Below are 17,589 nucleotides of genomic sequence, written 5' to 3'. Positions count from 1 at the left end.
CACTGACCTCAACAGCTACAGGCTGATCTGCCATCTAATTATAGGTCTGCTCATGGAGATTATATTCTTTCTCCAAATCAACTTGAACAAAAGTCTTCTTTCAAAGCATTTTCTGACATAATACTTTAATAAGGGGTTTTAGGAGCATGCTTTTTTTGCACTCAGCTTCAACTAAGCTTCAACCTACGCTTACTGTGGGAACTGCAAATCTGAAAGCAAAAAATCCTCTTACTGGCTTAAAAAAATAATTGTACAACTCTTTAATTACCTCACAACTTGTCTCTGTGAGGACCTCCATGGCAATATAACACAAAAGTCCCTGAAACACTCATTAACACTAAGTACAGGTGAGAAACCCCATCTCTCAAATACATTGCTAAAAACAGTTAAAAATTCCACTGCCAACCAGCTCAAATCATCTGCAAGTCTAAAAACAAGGAGAGATCTACTAAATAAGACAAGCATGGGAAAAAAATACAATTCCATTTTAAACCACAACCTCCTACTTGCTAGTTTATGAACATAAAGATGACTTACTCCTTGCTATTGGACAGCAAGATATGAAATCTGCATCTTACCCGACTATTTTAATTTTTTTATTTAAAGTCCAGCAGAATTTATTGCTCTGAAGAACTAGTCGTAAGCACGTGCAGAGTCAGGTCAGCTCTAAAAGCAGCCTCTATTTAAGATGCTAGCTACAGTGTGAATAAAGCTTTCTTCACAAGATACAATGCAAATCTAAAACTAACTGGGGCAATGGATATAAAATACGCCTACACTTCAGTCATGTCTTCAGCTCAAAAATCTGAAGTCACAGGTATGCAAATAGATCAAACACAACCAAGAGTTGATAACATGTAAAAAAATAACCAATCTGTACAATATTTTCAAATTTTATTCTCCTTTTTTCTGTCTGAAAAATCTCATTAACACTGAAAAGGCAAAGTCTGCCAAGCTTTGAGGTTCACAGTACTTCAGTACTTTGAAAAAAGTCCAAAATAAATGCACTTTTAATATGACTGGCTCAGTTAAAAATCATGTACAAGAAACCATGTATTAAACAAAATCTTAACTTCCCCACACTTCATTTCAAATTTCTTTTCAGCTACTTCTCCCATGCACGAGTTTAAAGCTACCTACAACATAAAGTGAGTAGCATCCAATCTGCATTTCGACATTACACATTAGCATGAAAACCAAAAGTTCTGTTTCTATACCAATTCACAAGGTATGAACAGGAGCAAATTATTAAAAGGAGAAATAATCCACTAATAATAGGATGGTCTCCAAAACACACTTTACCTTGACTTCTGGAAAACACCGCCAAACTGTCATGTAAGATTAACTGTTGAGAAATATCTAAGCTATTTGACATAAATGCTTTCTTTCTTATAATATTTATCCAATATTCAAATGTTTAAAATAGAATATAAGTATTCATTTTCATATGAAAAATTAAAAACCTCCAAATGTTCTCCTCAACACAGTTTGCGGTTTTGTTTTTGGTTTTGGGGTTTTTTTTGTAGAGATCTATCTCCCTACTCTTAGGAAAGGTCAGAACTCAAGCAAGAAGCAGAATAGGTGTTGCACTGAAGATGAAATTGGTTCCAAATACCTGTTTGATATCAACTAGAAAAAATTCTGTAGAAATCTAGTTCACTTTATTGTGGTATCCACACACTTAACACATGCATTTATTTTATTATCAGTAACTAGGAAGATGGATGTGGACTTTAACAATACTTACATACATAGTAAGTATTTTATTTTTATAAATGTAGATATTTACACCCACATGCATACACACTTACATACATATACGAATATATGTTTAACTTTCATAAAATAACATTTCTTTATATATTTGACCTTAAGGGGAATTTAGTGCACTGTATTCCATATAAGGCACCACAGCTTGAAGCCACAAAAACTCCAGTTTAGGTGGCACAGGAAAGCTTAGATTAGGAAAGACAGGTCCTTAAGTAAGGTTTCAAGCAGAATATATTATGTTCTGCTTGTGACCCATACCAGCTACAAGCTAAAGTTCAAGTGGTTATTTTTAACAGTGTTTTAAATAGCTGGTGCTTAGTGCATTTAATAGATTAGTAATATCCATTGTTCTTTATCAGATTAGAAAAACAAAGTGGCAAATATAAAACCTTTGGTTTCATTCAGAAAGAGGCCAGTAGTAGAACTACAGAATCAATGAAATAAGTGACCATCACTAAAATCCTAATAATATAAAACTTAACTCCTAAATTAATCAAATTATTATAATAATTTTTTGGCCAGGACAAAAACAAAGTTAAAAAATTTTCAAAATAGATTTCTTCTGCTTTTGTTTTCATTAATTTCTTCCCAGGTTGATGTATAAAATATCTAATGCTGTGAACAAATAAAACTACTACTTCTGTGATGGAGACAAGATTCTCTCTTTTTACATGCTTCAGAAGTGCTCAGATGTAACTGCAACCAAAAAAATAGATACCTAACAGCTTTAGATACCTAACTGTTTTAGATGCAAGTGAAAACCCATGCATGGGCAGGACCAACACAGGGTTCAAATCACTAATATTGGAAACATTTTCCTATTCTTCCAGTAAAAGCTTTTGTAAAGGAGAGAAGGCTCTGGGAAAAATTGCACTATGCCTCACATGCTGCCAACCGTCAAATTGATCCAGTCTGAACTACAATTTGGATCCCTCCATCAAATAAAAAGCCTGCAGCTCCTAAAACATTCACACACAGAAATATCTTCAGCATCCCTATGAAGAGCTTCCCTCACCCCACCCCCCCCCGCCCCTTTTCCCTGCCTCTCACAAGAGCCTAAGGAAAGCACTGCAGAACAAACAAACAAACAAACCAACCAAACCAAAAAAACAACCCAAACCAAAAAACACCCCATCTAGGTAACTGGAGACAGGGAACAGTACTCCTGGCTAATGCTGTTGTGTAAATAAGGAGAATTTGTGTTAAGTAAGTTACCAAGTCAGACTTGAAAGAATTGTCTCCTGAATGCCAAAAATAAGCTCCCTTCACTAGGTCCTTGACATGTTCTCTTATAGACATTTTATGAACACTGTAGAAAACTGTAAACACATTTATTGTTCCTATCAACACTTCCAACCACTACTTTTACTTTGTGATGCGTGATTCCATTCTATATACATGTATAAATGCTTATGTTTACTTTTTAACTACCAGTCTTTATAGCTATGATCTGAGACTAACCCAGATTTTATTCCCATACATTAATATACAGCCTTATTTGTCCAATTTCACTCAAGTGAAAAGTAGCAGAATTTAGTTAAACAACACAGACACTTATTTCATGTAAACTACACCAAATTCTCCACCACACGATGAACATATTGAAGTCTTGCTAGACTGACAGCTCTGAAGAATACCATTTATCCACAATGTAACAAGCAACCAGCAATGTAGCAAGTTTTCCATTAAGTTCCATCTATGCAATATAGTTTTTGAAAGCTATCTTAACCAAAGATTGAATGTAGATGTATAGTATGCAGCTAGCACAAAAAAATTATTCCTTAATACTAACTTTTTCAGGTAAGTTGCTATATAAAAGCTGAAATACAAAATTCCTTGTATACATACTTTTAAGAAAACAAAACTACATGTTTCTTGTACTGACAAATACAATTTAATGCAACAATCCTAAGATCATTTTGTAACTGCATGGTACCTTTAATAATAATTATTCACAAATACATATTTCTTAAAAACTCAAATCCCTTTCCCAATATCTGAGAAGGGGGAGGAAACATTTTTACAAATCCTATCTTAAGATTTTACTTAATAACTTGCTTATGAAAACATTTATTGGCAAAATTTTACAGCCGCCACATGATATTTCCCAAGGATTTGGAGATACCCGAATACAGCATTAAACTGAGCAGACTACTAGTTTCATTCTAATAATGGCTTCCCAAGTATTAGAAAGACGCATATCTACGCAACATCAAAATTTAAGAAATAATTGCATGCAGGTTTAAGGATCTTTGAAAGAATACCATAATTCTACCCTCCCATGCACTTGTTTTCCTTTTACAAATGATAAAATAATCTTTAAAAACCAATTGTTACCTAGGGTTTCCTCTTAGTGCAGCGTGGTGAAGAGCATTAAACCCATTGTTGTTGGTGATAGTAACATCTGCTCCAGCTTCTAACAATACAGCAAGGATATCATCACGCTTTTTACTTATTGCATCATGAAGTGGAGTGTCACCTTCAGAATCCTAAAACCAGAAACAGCTTACATCAATTTTTACATGCATCCACACTGAAGAAAAAGGATGCTTAAATATCCCTAGAAAAACTGACTACACAAACACAAAACAGCTCTTCAGACCTAAAAGTGTTGCTATACTGCAGAGTTCAGAGCAAGCTACTTTCTGATCTTGCTCTGGGTTTTGCAAACCCTTCAGTGAGAACCCACCCAGGGCTCCAGTCTTCTATGACTACACTACTACCAGAACTCATGCATGCCTTGCATCTGATAGTACTGAAGACACTGGTGTAGACATCAACTTCTCCATGCCTCATATCCAGATGGAGTTGATGCCTAAGTTACAATTTATGAGTAATAGGACAGCAACAAAAATTAATGCAACAGAGAGGAGACTAGCCAGACAGGGGGGAAGACAGGGAATTCTGACTGATGAAGGCTAAGATTGAGCCAGCAATTAACCATGTAAAAGACAATACCACAAAGACAGTGTGAAATAAAAGCATAAGCAAATTAAAATAAAATGCAGTCCAAGAAAAACTTAGGCACATCTCTTGTTTTAACTGAAGCAGATCATTTTCCATGAAGCAAAGGCCAATGTCATAAGCAATATTAAGCTTTTAAACTTCTTGTGGCTAATACCAGATTATATTACACAAGGTACATGAAAATATTTCAGTGCATAATTGAACAGGCAAAGAATTTATATTTTTAGCTTGATGTTTTATTTTTCAAATATCCCAAATAAGGGAAAAATACTTTTTATTCCTAGAAGCACTTTGTACAGTACTTATTCAAGGACCCAAATGGTTGGACTGAAAAGGAATGCCCTAGACTAACAGTGAGAAAACACATCCATTTAAGCTTACTTGCTGCTATATAGGCAAACTCTCTAGATTTATGCTTCCAGTAAAATTCTAACACCATATAAGTCAGGAAGTCTTTTGTCACTGACACTGACTCAACTGCAAACTAACACAGGAACTGAACATTTTAGCAATACGCTAATACAAAAACAAATCTTTACAGTCTTTACAGAGAGAATCAAAAACTGCCAAACAAAGAGTGCCAGAATATGTAAACACTTGAACCAGTGTGAACCAGTTTGCCAAAACTAAATTATGTAGCTTTTATTTGGTTTAATTGATCATATTTCCTGAATTTACTGCTTACAGACAAACATGTTTCTGTTTACACAGTGAATTTGCTTGAGTAGTACAGTGCTGGCCAGCTAAATTCCAGTCATGCCTCTGTCTGCCTTCCCTGTGCTCTCATCCACCAAATCAATCGCCTATTCACAATTGCACATCAGAGTTCCTCAGCACACATACAGGATCTGAAAGTTCATTATTTTCAATGACAATTATATTTTCCAGGCAGAGTTTCATAGCACCATTCTACTGAATTTTTCAATCCAGACAGAATTCTATAATTTAAAGTCAGACACATCGATTTTGGCTACCCATGTATCATTATATGATACACAGTCACCCTTTATTGGGCTCAACACATCAGATTTCTTATTGTAACTACTGTTCAACAAATACTAAATAGGGTCTGGACAGATGTTAGCTGGCTAACAGCTCAACCTCAAGAAGATCAAGACAGTACCTATAAACCCAGGTGGAAGCAGATAACTAAACAATCACTATATTCACTAATTTCAAAAAAGTTTCCTCATCTTTTTTTATGTGGATATACAGCTTCAGAAAAATCACTGATCATTGACATGGCAAAACAAGGAGGTAAATGTGTTATTACTGTGTATCTTGATTTGCCCAGAACGTTACAGCTTTTTCTTTCTGTTGCAAACCTCTTCAAACTTACCCATTCTGATTTGTTTTACTAATATACTGCATGTGGCTGCATATAGCTCATGCAGAATGTGGATGCCTGCTTATTTGATAGCAGGCTTCTACCTTCCCAACAGGAGGTTGCAGTCCTACGTCACAGCTTCCACCACATTCATTATGGATAAAACTCCCTGTGAAATTATGGTACTGGAGGCCCTATGTACAAGGGCTTTTTAGATAAAAGGCTGAACATTTTTTAAAAGAGAACCTGGCTAAATAGTTTATCAATGATAGGTCAATCCTGAAAAAAGGTTTCTTTCAGTGAAACACTCCACAGTATCATCAGCCAAAAAATGCAAAGCTGTGCCTTGCAGAAGGAGCCAACAGCTGTGGATTCGATAGAGGGGGAATTAATCTGGAAAGAAAGTTAACAATTACAGATAACTACAGTCTGTGAAAATAACAATTAACATCAACTGGCTAGAATAAATCAGGTGCCTATCTAGCTGTCAAGAAAACAAATAGATTTAATAGCATTTTTATTACAGCTGATCACATGCTGAGCTAGAGGCTGGTACAGGTAACTTCACAAGGTCCATTCCTTTCAATCCTATTTTCCATTATTCTTCTATCACCTATACAGAGCAACTACATACAGCAGATCATAAAATTCAGTAGTTAAAAAGTAAATATACGTTAATATCTACTTTACCTGGAGACTAGGATGGCAGCCAAAGTCCAGTAAAGTCTTTACAACTTGCAGATGACCTTTGTTGACAGCAATATGAAGTGGAGTCTGCCTGCGTTTGTTGCGAGCATTCAAATCTGCACTGCCTCGGTGCAAAACTTCTATCACAGCACCCTCATCACCGAAGGCTGCATGATGGACAGCCCTGTCTCCATCTTTGTCCTAAAGTAGAAACATTAATTTGACCCAGTATATTCCACATTTCCTTTGCATTTAAACAAGAAGATTAATTTAAACTGGACAATTATGCATATCTGATTTCTCTTTAAAGATAAAGAAAAATTATACCATTCAAATACTTAATTAAAACAATTGCTCAAACCACAGCAATAGAGGATGAAGAGTCTGTTCATATATAAACATACATATTCTACGGCATATGATATTCTATACCATATACAACCATTGCCCTGAATTTTTGTGTGATGTGTTCATCGGAAACTCAAATAGATTCATTTGGGTTTTTACTACAAAACAACCACTGTCAAAAAGACCCAAACAAAAAAAAACCCCACAAACAAAACCCAACCCCCAAACACGTTATACTTGGTAACCCAGGGTAACCATTCCTGCAACCCAGGAAGCGTTACAGATTCCAAATCATGGTATAAGACAAGAGAATTGCCTTGTTCATACAGTTAAGCTAGTATTTATTAGGTTTGATTACACGTATCTTAGTTTTCAGTTTATAAACCTTTTCCAAAGGAAATTTTGGATTGATGCTGAAATTAATTAGAATTTCTGATTCTATGATGATAATTCAGAGCATTAAAGCTCTGATTATTTTCAGTTTGTTTCAGTTTCATCCAAACTGAGTATTAAGGTATGAAAGTCATAAATTTGTCAGTTTGGGTTATTTTAACATCTGTAAGAGTGGACTGTACTACATGAAACATTTTCAAATATTAATCAAGTGATTTCAACATTATTGACAGTATACAAAAGCTAAAAGTAAAATGGGAGGTATGTGTGTATATATATATCTATATATCTCAGATTTCAATAAAATAACTTCCATAAGCTAGTTTCTAACTAAATTTTTGTGCACAGTAGAATATTACTATGTATTTATAGGATTTAATTTTGACAAAAGAGAGATACTGAAAACTATAAGGAGGAAAAAATCATGACTGCTCAAGGGTGCACAGGATGTCTCTCCTGGGTAAGCTTAATTTCTCTTATCAATTTGCTTCTCCTTCAGCAGTGTCTTTCAAAAGTTATTTTTATTATGTGTAACACATTTCTAACATATTTTACATCAATGCAGAAATTAATAGTTCTTAGAATAAATTGTATTTGCACAATTACAAGAGAACAATGAGACTAATTACAGCATTTTAAAAAAAGATGTAAGGAGACTTATGTGCTAATTATCAAATATATCTTTTTTGAAATATGAATACGATTTTCAAGACAGTCAGTGCAGCAAACAGCAGTTTCAATAGCTTTTGAAAACAAGATATATTTATGCCTTCCAAATCAACTCATGCTATGAAATTGTCTTCTAAGACAGCAGGATTGCTTCTCAGGCTCATCTAACACAAACAGTCAAAAGAAGGCAAAGCTTGCCCATTTGGAAGGGGAAAGGATCAGAAAGGGGAACTTCTCTGTATCTCTCATCTGGTTATAAAGATCATTATGAGGTGAAACTTATCAAGAGCCTGACAGTAGTGTTAGACTGCTACAACATTTATATTTACAGAGCACTTTGTTTCACAGGTATGTAGTAATTTGTCTTTTCATACTTGCACTCTGCAAAGTACACTGAGATACTTACTGATGAAACCCCCTATAATTTATTAAATATTTTACAGTTTTAACATATTCCAATTTTGAGATGCAAACCCCTGATTTTATAAAATCTTAATGTTTAGAATTCCTACTTTAATGAGAAGAGGTCCAAGAAAGCACGTGCCTTTTTTTTAGCTCAGCATCAAAACAAATAATCTCAGGACCTGAATCCTGCTGTCTATTTTCTACACAGGAGCATATTAATATACCTAGGAAAAGCTAGCAACTAATTTAGCATCTGTCCTAAGACTTATATTCAGATATAAATCTAAATATTAAAAGTACTATATTTCTATACATGCCAACAATATTGTCAATACTGACAATATAATAACTGATACCCATTAATTTCCGCAGACTAGAAGGCTATGTATTTTTACTATGTAGTATCTACATCAGGCTTTTTGAACCCTATCAGTAACAAATTGTTTTCTGACTAAACAGAGGCCACTTGTACTCTACATAAAGCTGTCAGAGACATAAGCACAGAGGAGACAACAACGAGGCCATACCCAGAAAATGTCATCATGAGTGTATATACTCTGCAGCAGTGACTGTAAATGTAAATATATCCAACTTAGCTATAAAACAGGAAAAGTAAGGATTTTTATCCATTGCTTCCATGCCACAGACCACAACAGTGAAGTAAACAGACTAAATTTTTGCTCTCTGCTTAATGGGATGGCTCTGCTGGGTCTTCATATCACTAATTTATAGGCAGCTGGCATTTTTTAAAGCCTGAAACATATAATCATTAATCTAATCATATTATATAGTAATTATACTATCTATTGATTATAATTATATATTAATTTTAAGAATTAATGCAATTATATAATTAAATAGGACTACCATCTTCACTTAAGCAACTCAGTTACAAGAAAAAGGCTTGAAAATTCAAATAAAATCCCTGAAAACTTTTTTTAATACTAGTGTTACAATACTTCTGAAGCCTGAGCAAACATGAACTCTTAACCATTCTACTGCTAGCAGATTACCATATGTATTATCTTGAAGCTGTTTAAGCAGAGCTTCTACTTCCCTCTCTAATACTTCTAACCCTTCCTTATACCAGAGAAGAACATATCAGTCCACCACTTAACACAGCAGCTTTGATCCCATAGTACAGATGAAAAGCAGCTTAGTCTAGTTTGTAACTGTATATGCTATGTACTGCAGTGAAAGCACTACTTCTAAAATGAAACCACTTCACAGAAATCAGACCACAGCAAGTATGTACTGCATCAAATCTAAGCCATCTTTACAATTGAGCAGAAAACCTTTACAAAGTAATGGTGTATCTGTGAATATAAAAACAATTTTAGTTCCAAGAATTACATCATTGCTTCATTAATGTTTTAACATATTATAACTTCCGTATATCAAATACAATATAAATCTAAATGCCCAAGCATGTAAAGTTGCTTTTCTGTTATGCAAATGATGACTGGGCACACTATTAACTTCTAAGCATTCTGTTAGGCTTTAATTTATATTCTTAAGAGAAATCTGACAGCTCCTTCTTGTGCTTCACAAAATGAACAAAGGCTGCAATATCAGTGCATTCTGTGTAAGTAAACAAGGCAAAATAAATTCAAAATGCAAATATCACAGTATGCTGATAGATAATATTCTCACAAACAATAATTCTAAAAAACCTAAACAAAAGAACTCCTTCCATTTTGGATGAAGTTAAAAAAAAAAAAACAAACCCACACCTGAAAAACAGGAAGCAGAGTTGGCATTTCATACCCAAAGATACTGTTATTACTTTCTGCTCAAATTTGCTTTAGTTAAGAATGGAGAACTGTCTCCCAACTGAACAATGTACATAAGCAGCACAGTAAGTATCTGAAGTTGGAGATGTAACATCCAACATCTTTTTCTCCAAATGCCACAGGCAGCGTGCTAGCCTATTGCATTCTACTGTTGAAATGAAATAAAGGAAATAAAGAAGGGGCTTCATCTGCTACAATCACATACTAGCTTACACAGCTCTATTATATTAGCATTATATTTCACTTAATTACAGGTGCTAAAGAATTAGATATTGACCCTTTGTAATATTGTTAGTAGGAGGCAAATTTGGGAACATAATCACAGCAAGAAAAACAGTTTTTTACTCACTCTGACATTTAAAAAGAAGGCAACTCCAATAAAATTGTTATTTAGCAAAGTTTAAAACTTGAGGAGACACAAAGTGTATTTTGAAATATTTAGGTTACCTCTGCTTCTACATCCACATTCTGTTTCAGAAGCAACTTCAAAATGTCGACATGGCCATTCTGACTAGCAGCTTGCATAGCTGTGTGTCCAGCACATTGTCCATTCACCTGGAAGCATATCAATACTTTGAGGTAAGTTGCAAGATACACACATAGCTATGAGACACTTTAGCAGTATACATGCAAGTGTATTAGAAAACTTAAAGCAACAGCATACATATGAAAGTATCAAATGAACAATTTTTAGACAGCTGCCTTTCTAGCACATATAGATGATCTCCTATGTCTTCTCTATTTCATTTCTGTAACATTAGCTAGATTGAAGGAAAGAAGCCAGAAATGCATTTATTTCAAACGTTAAGACCCTAACAATAGTTGGATTATAAACTTTCATCTTTCAGCTACTGTAAAGGCAAGATTTTGAGAACAGGTCTCAGAATGATACCAGTCCTCTGCTCTGCTGTATATTTAACTTCATTTTCTAATTTATGGCAACAAGAGGAGTCAGTCTGAACAAAATACCATGTTTTGTATAATCTTGAGCTACAAATCAATCCTCAGAACTGAAGGAGTTTAGTCTCTTATCTGCAAAAATTACTACTGCTGTAGTGAGAAAAACACGTGATTGTGATTTTAAAACATGTTCCCTGAACCAAGTCCTATAATTCTTAAGCATTTTCTTTTACACTTTTCAGTACTAGGTGATTAGACAAGTTGGTATAAGGAATCTGACAGAGAACAGATTAGATGATCTACCTCATGAGTTAAAAAAACAAAATCCACAACAACAGCAAAAAAAATCCCCAAAATCTACTCTCCTTCTTTCTATCCCCCTCAAAAAAAAAAGAAGTTGAAGACCCTTCACTAATTGTGAATGTTTGGTTCGCTGCCCCGACTCTGGCAAACGGAGGCTGGAAGGTATTTTAATTCACAGCAGACAATAGAACACAAAATCTGTCTGGCAAAAAAGGGTGTAAAGCACTATTTTCACACCCCCCCAACACATTTCATAGGACAACAAATGGGAGAAGAGACACTGGAACCAGCTGTACTACTTCTATGCAGACACACTACTGACTGGCAAGGAGTATGTAGGACAGCTTCACTTCCTTTATTATTACAGGTCCCCAGAACAGGTCCTCCCCAAGCAGAACACTCACATCTACATCTGGTCTCTTTAGCAAGTCTTCCACTTTAGCAACATCTCCATTAGCAGCAGCTTTAACCAATTCTTCATTGAGATCTCCAGATTCTTGGGTTTCAAATAATTTCTTCAATAGCTGGGACAATCTCTCTATAATTATTAAACAAAGGACAATTAAGATTACAATTCTAATCACAGAAAAACAGAAAAATAACAGCTAAATTTGTTGTGTTTCTAAAGGCATGTACATAGTAATACACAAACCACCACAAAATGACAGCTGTAAGTTATTATTCAGTTCCGAGTAAGCACTGCACTCCAATAGCCTTTAGACAGTTGAGACTGTCACATCAGACACTTCAAAACAAAGCTGATTGAACCACAAATAGCTTGCCTACCACAAAATACAGAAGGGTGGGGATGAGGTAAAAACATGAATTTACATATTGATATAACAAGTCTAGTCTTCTAGCTTAACTTTGGGTATATCCTGCCCTCTGATTTGAAATACTAAGTCCTATTACTCTTATAGCTAATTTTAAGGCCACTGCGACTGTCTTTATTGCAGAAAATTCATTCTATTTATGCCTCCCTAGGAAAAAGTCTAGAAAACTATGTAGAAAGGTTTCTGGGCATTAAAGCAAATATGTGAAGAGAAAAAAACAACTAGCTGTGACCAAAAAAAGGAAAAAACATTTCAGTTTAATTGATCTGTGAAACAGTCAACAGAACATAAAACACTTGGATAGTCTTTCTGCCTCATTATTAGATGAATGAGAGCAGGTTCAACAGAACTGAAATGTGATTACATAGACACCAAAAAAATCCCACTGTAATTAGTCAAAGGGTGTCTGACTAGATTTTAAGACAAAAATTTTACGGAAAGAATATTATCCTGAGTAACCGTTTGCAACAGATCCCTCGCTTATGCTTGCTATCCCACACCACCTATTAAACAAGGAGTCTGCTTGCTACAGCCAGTGACACTCTCTTCATGCCTTGGTCCCTATTCCAATCTAGTGTCCCTTCCAATCATTTAAAGTCCTTAGAGCAGACCTCCAAAGACATCCCTGCACTGTGGCCAAACAGAAACCCAAATTCGATTTGGAGTTTTTGCACCTTATCTCGATAACAACCACCAACATCTCCATACCAACTGCAAGCTTTTTCTTGTATCTTTCTCAAAGGTATAACATCAGTTAGCCAAACCCCAAGCCTGAGTATTATTAACCTTTCATACAAACCATGTGCTAGTACTTATTAACCATTTTTTAATTAACACAAATACTTGACATACATATATTACTGGTTATTCTTCAAACCTACCACCAGACGCATTACTTATAGCGGATCCTGCTGATGCCACCTTTGAGACAGCTGCTGGATTATACGTCCAAGATGTCCCACAAACCTCTACCTTTAAGTCGCTGTCTGAATAGATCTGCTGGACCCGACCAACTTTACCTAAAGTCTGCATTAAAGAAAACATCAAATGCAAATAATACTAAAAATAAAATATTTAGAAACCTAAATGTTTTATAGTAAGTCACAAATTTTATCAAATCCATTGTTTAATAGTACAGTCACCAATACCTTTAGCTAAGTTTCATCAGGCTAAGCAGACTACTACATCTGAGCAAGTATTACACCACGTTTGATGAAATACACTTTCTCCAACTTAGAAGAAAATCACTTTGACTCCCACAACCTCCAGATATTTATTACCAAGCATAACTAGAAATATTATACAAGTTTTACCATTCTATGAATCCAAACATACAACTACTTACCGGAAGCATTGCTTCAGCCCATTCTCCATGACCCCTCTGAAGAAGCTTGATTCGCTCTAAATCATAACATACTTGAACAAGGTCACCCACTTGAAATTGAGAGGTACCTCCTTCTGCACCTTGAGCAGCATCTCCACTTCGGACAACATTGGCTTTGGTGAGAACAGCTGGATTAAACGTCCACCTAGACAATTAATCATTTAAAGTAGATTCTAAACATGCAAAGCGAAATGAATGTTTAAAAATTATCTGTTGGACAAGATTCTGCTTGTATGCCTACAAACTGTCTGCAATTTGTTGTTAACCATTTTTTGTCCATAAACTTGTCTGTGGCTCATTAGTTGAATATTTCCACAGTAATCTTCAGAGATGTGCATTTGTAAAAGCAATGAAGAAATATCCTGCCTAAGGGGAAGCAAGCTGACAGCAATATAATAGTCCTGAAAGTAGCTATACAGTTTGTTAATTTTTCCAGGGAGAGAAGGAGACAACTCTGGTTGAAAAGGGGAAGAGCCAAGCTGTCTCACAAAGGATTGGACTGCCAGGAAACAACATGGGAAGAACATTGAATTTTGTCCCCTCCCCCTCTAGGTCAAAGCTGCAACATTCAGTTATAAAATACTCTTCAATTAAACGGATATCCTAGATACACCTCAATTTTTAACCAAACTATCCTAATTTATACTATAAATTTTACTGGTTTAGAGGCATTTAGCTATTTTTATGCTGAGTTATATTTTAATATATAATATGGTGACCTCTCCTTTACCTGCCATTTGGTCTGGGGTTGATTTTCATTCAGCTATGTGATCTAGATGAGAAGCATCAGATAATCTCTATAAAGGGCAAAGTCAGGGAGGAAATCACAATACAGAGCAGCTCCTCTCACTGGCTCTGCAGCCATGACTGTCAGAAGAAAAGCCACTTGCATCCCTTCAGCTTGTGTTAGCTGGGGAAACAGCTTTGTTATGCATTACTTTGCAATATTAACAAACAATATATTGAGGGAAAGCCTGAATGAATAATGCACTGTTAATCCTTTCTGGACAAATTGAACAGGTCAGTCTCCAGATACAACTGAAATGATATTCCAGTCATCAGCTGCTTTTTAAAGATAAGCCCAATACTTGAGCGCAAGACAACACAAAACCATGTGGACATGTTAGCTCAGATGCAGCTGTAGAGCTGGGTTTGAATCCTGTTAGCATGGATGCAGCTTATCAAATTTCAAACCTAAACTGCTTGCAGGGAGTGGTTTTGGCAACAGCTTCCCTAACACTTCCCATTCTCAGTCCATATTTACATAAACTACATTCCTTTGAATAATAGGACAGTAGATACATATCATGCCAAGGTCACTCTACATTAGACAAGATCCCCAACATAAAAAGTTTGTCACCTGTCCTCTTAACCCATTTTCCTGAAAACCTGCAATGCATTGCTATTACCATTCCGCTTGAAACCATGGGATACTTTGTAACTAAAAAATAAATTACTGCTTAAACCACCACATTTTGGAAATAAGTAGTCCAGAAAGTCATTCCTTATTTTAGACTCAAATTTTCACCAAGTGAGAGAGGCAACAAACTTCCTTTTCCCATTAAAGCATCTTTAAAGGTAAGCCCTCACTACACACTGTAGAAGGAATATAAAAATTCTCACAGAAATCTTAACAGACACAAAAGGAGAACAGAAAGTTTCTGGTACCAAGTGATCGTAAGTGCTGAAGGCAAAGGAAGTCTATGAGAATCAATGATGAAGGCTATGTAACAAACCTGTTGCCGCTTGGATATTGTACTACAATGTCATGATCCTCGTCAATGCCACAAACTGTTCCAGTTGTTGTTAAAGTTTCAAACATGCCATCAGTCCATCCTCCATGACCATGCTGCAAAGACTGTACAATTTCCAAATCAAGGTCAATGTTTACAAGGTCACCTATTTGCAGCCCACCAGGGTTTCTGTTACCATTTTGCTCACCTGAAATGGAATAAGAAGAAAGTGTTTACATGACCACACTAATTTTCCACACAATTTAAAGAACAGAAGTTAATTTCTGAGACTCAATGACTGCAACTGTAGTGGCCAATAGGTAAAAGGGAGTGAACAGGTGAAAAAGACCTCTGAACCTCTGGCTATGGAATTGTGCATTTCTTGAGTTTTCAAGGCAAATAGCAATGACACTGGCAAATGCTAAATACTTGTGACAGGCTCCACTATGGGCTCTAACTGGGATGGTAACAGCTATCATATGGTGTTAGACATCTAGATACATAAAAGCTCTGATAATTTTGAAAGAGTCATACACAAAGTGCCATCTATCCACTCAGAGGCTGAAAGATAAGCAGAAGGCCCACAGAAAGCGGCTTTGAATTGGGTCGGTACTTGAATGTAGAGAAAACACTGGCAAAAGAATACTGCAAAATGATTTTCAGTGATGAAAATCTTTAACCTTTTAAGTAGGGAGATGACTACCAACAAAAAAACCCCTGCAAATTTAAAATTAAAACATTCTCCCTGGACAATGCCCGCTTCCAAAAGATGTGTCATAGCAAAAATTCATTAGCTGGAGGGCAATGGCATACATTCAAACACATCAAGCTGTGTAAACTGATAAGAGAACACACTTATGGACCTTCTCACTGCCAGAACAAGAGGATGGTATCTCGTGCCATCCACAGAATGGTGAAGAGTACAACAACTGTAGAAGTCATGTAGATTGAGTTCAATGGCAACATCAGTGGCAAAGGACAGGGTGAGCAGAGTTCCTTTAGTAATACGGCTGTCTCTAAGCAGATGTGTGTGCGTGTTTCTCCTCTTCCAAGCAAGGGGTAATAATGGAGAAAGGGTCCTTGCACTGTAACAATAAGGAAGTACAAACAAATAGCCTGACACAGAGACAAAAATGTTATTTGGAGGGAGACTGATTCTAGAAATCCACACCAGGTGTTGGCAGCACTAGTTGCAGCACTAAAAGTCTCCAGAGGACAGAATGGCAAAGAAGAGAATCTGATACTACTGAAGAGAAACTGCTGAGAAAGAAAACACAGCTATTAATGAATGCTCGTGTTCAATGGACTTTGACTTCTGTGACCACTCAGTGACTTCTTTCTGTCCTGGTCTTAGTTTAAAGAACCTATAGATGGAACAGTATTTTAAGTATGCAGCCTTCACAGCAAAACACACATAACATGGAGAACAGCCACTTCTGCTAAGGACAAAGTTAACAATTAATTCTTCAGAAAAGCTACTGATATGGAACTCACCAGACAGAAAACTTAAGACAGCAAACATCCCAGAGACAGCCCTGATGAGACAGGGAAGTCTAAGAAAGGAAGAGCTATAAACCAGAAAAGAATTATAGAAGCATTAGTTGGAAGAAAGGATCTCTAGAGGTCATCTGGTCTGATATCCCACACAAAGCCAAACTAAAAACCAGCTGATGTCAGCTGTGGCTTTGCTTATCTGAGTCCTGAAAGCCCTCAAGGACTGAGGTTCTACAACCTCTTCAAGTAACTTTCTCCAGTACTGCAATATAGAGCTGTAGGTGTTAACAGAAAATTTCTTCAATATCTGATCTGAACCTCCTAAGTCACTTGAGGTGTCCTTAAGGCCACCACTATTTGTTTTTATGTCATTTGCCACTACTGAAATTTTGGTGCCATCACTTTCAATCACCCTTCAAGTGGTTGTAGGTGGCTAGTCAATTACCTGTTAACCTCCTTATTACCAGACTAAACAAGCCCAGCTCCTCCTCCTTGCAAATCACATCCTCTCAGTCTCTTAATCACTTTAGCAGGCCACCATCAGACCCTCTACATTTTCTCAAAACTGGGAGGGGAGGGAAGA

At 36.0% G+C, this 17,589-nt stretch overlaps 1 protein-coding gene across 4 annotated transcripts in view; it reads right to left on the bottom strand.

Moving 5' to 3' along the window:
• Positions 1-17,589, bottom strand: part of MIB1 (MIB E3 ubiquitin protein ligase 1) — an 83,643-nt gene that overhangs the window by 40,514 nt on the left and 25,540 nt on the right. For all 4 annotated transcript variants that reach the window (XM_052786934.1, XM_052786935.1, XM_052786933.1 and 1 more), the window contains 7 exons: positions 15,516-15,720; positions 13,741-13,924; positions 13,277-13,421; positions 11,967-12,100; positions 10,807-10,914; positions 6,755-6,952; positions 4,108-4,259 (listed from right to left, as the gene is read on the bottom strand). In XM_052786934.1, coding sequence (XP_052642894.1) covers positions 4,108-4,259; positions 6,755-6,952; positions 10,807-10,914; positions 11,967-12,100; positions 13,277-13,421; positions 13,741-13,924; positions 15,516-15,720 — 1,126 coding nt within the window. The remainder of the gene's footprint in view (positions 1-4,107; positions 4,260-6,754; positions 6,953-10,806; positions 10,915-11,966; positions 12,101-13,276; positions 13,422-13,740; positions 13,925-15,515; positions 15,721-17,589) is intronic.

The sequence above is a fragment of the Harpia harpyja genome, chromosome 5 (assembly GCF_026419915.1).
Source record: "Harpia harpyja isolate bHarHar1 chromosome 5, bHarHar1 primary haplotype, whole genome shotgun sequence".
Taxonomy (NCBI): domain Eukaryota; kingdom Metazoa; phylum Chordata; class Aves; order Accipitriformes; family Accipitridae; genus Harpia; species Harpia harpyja.
Note: the sequence above shows the minus strand (reverse complement) of the source record. Positions and strands in the feature narration are given on the sequence as shown.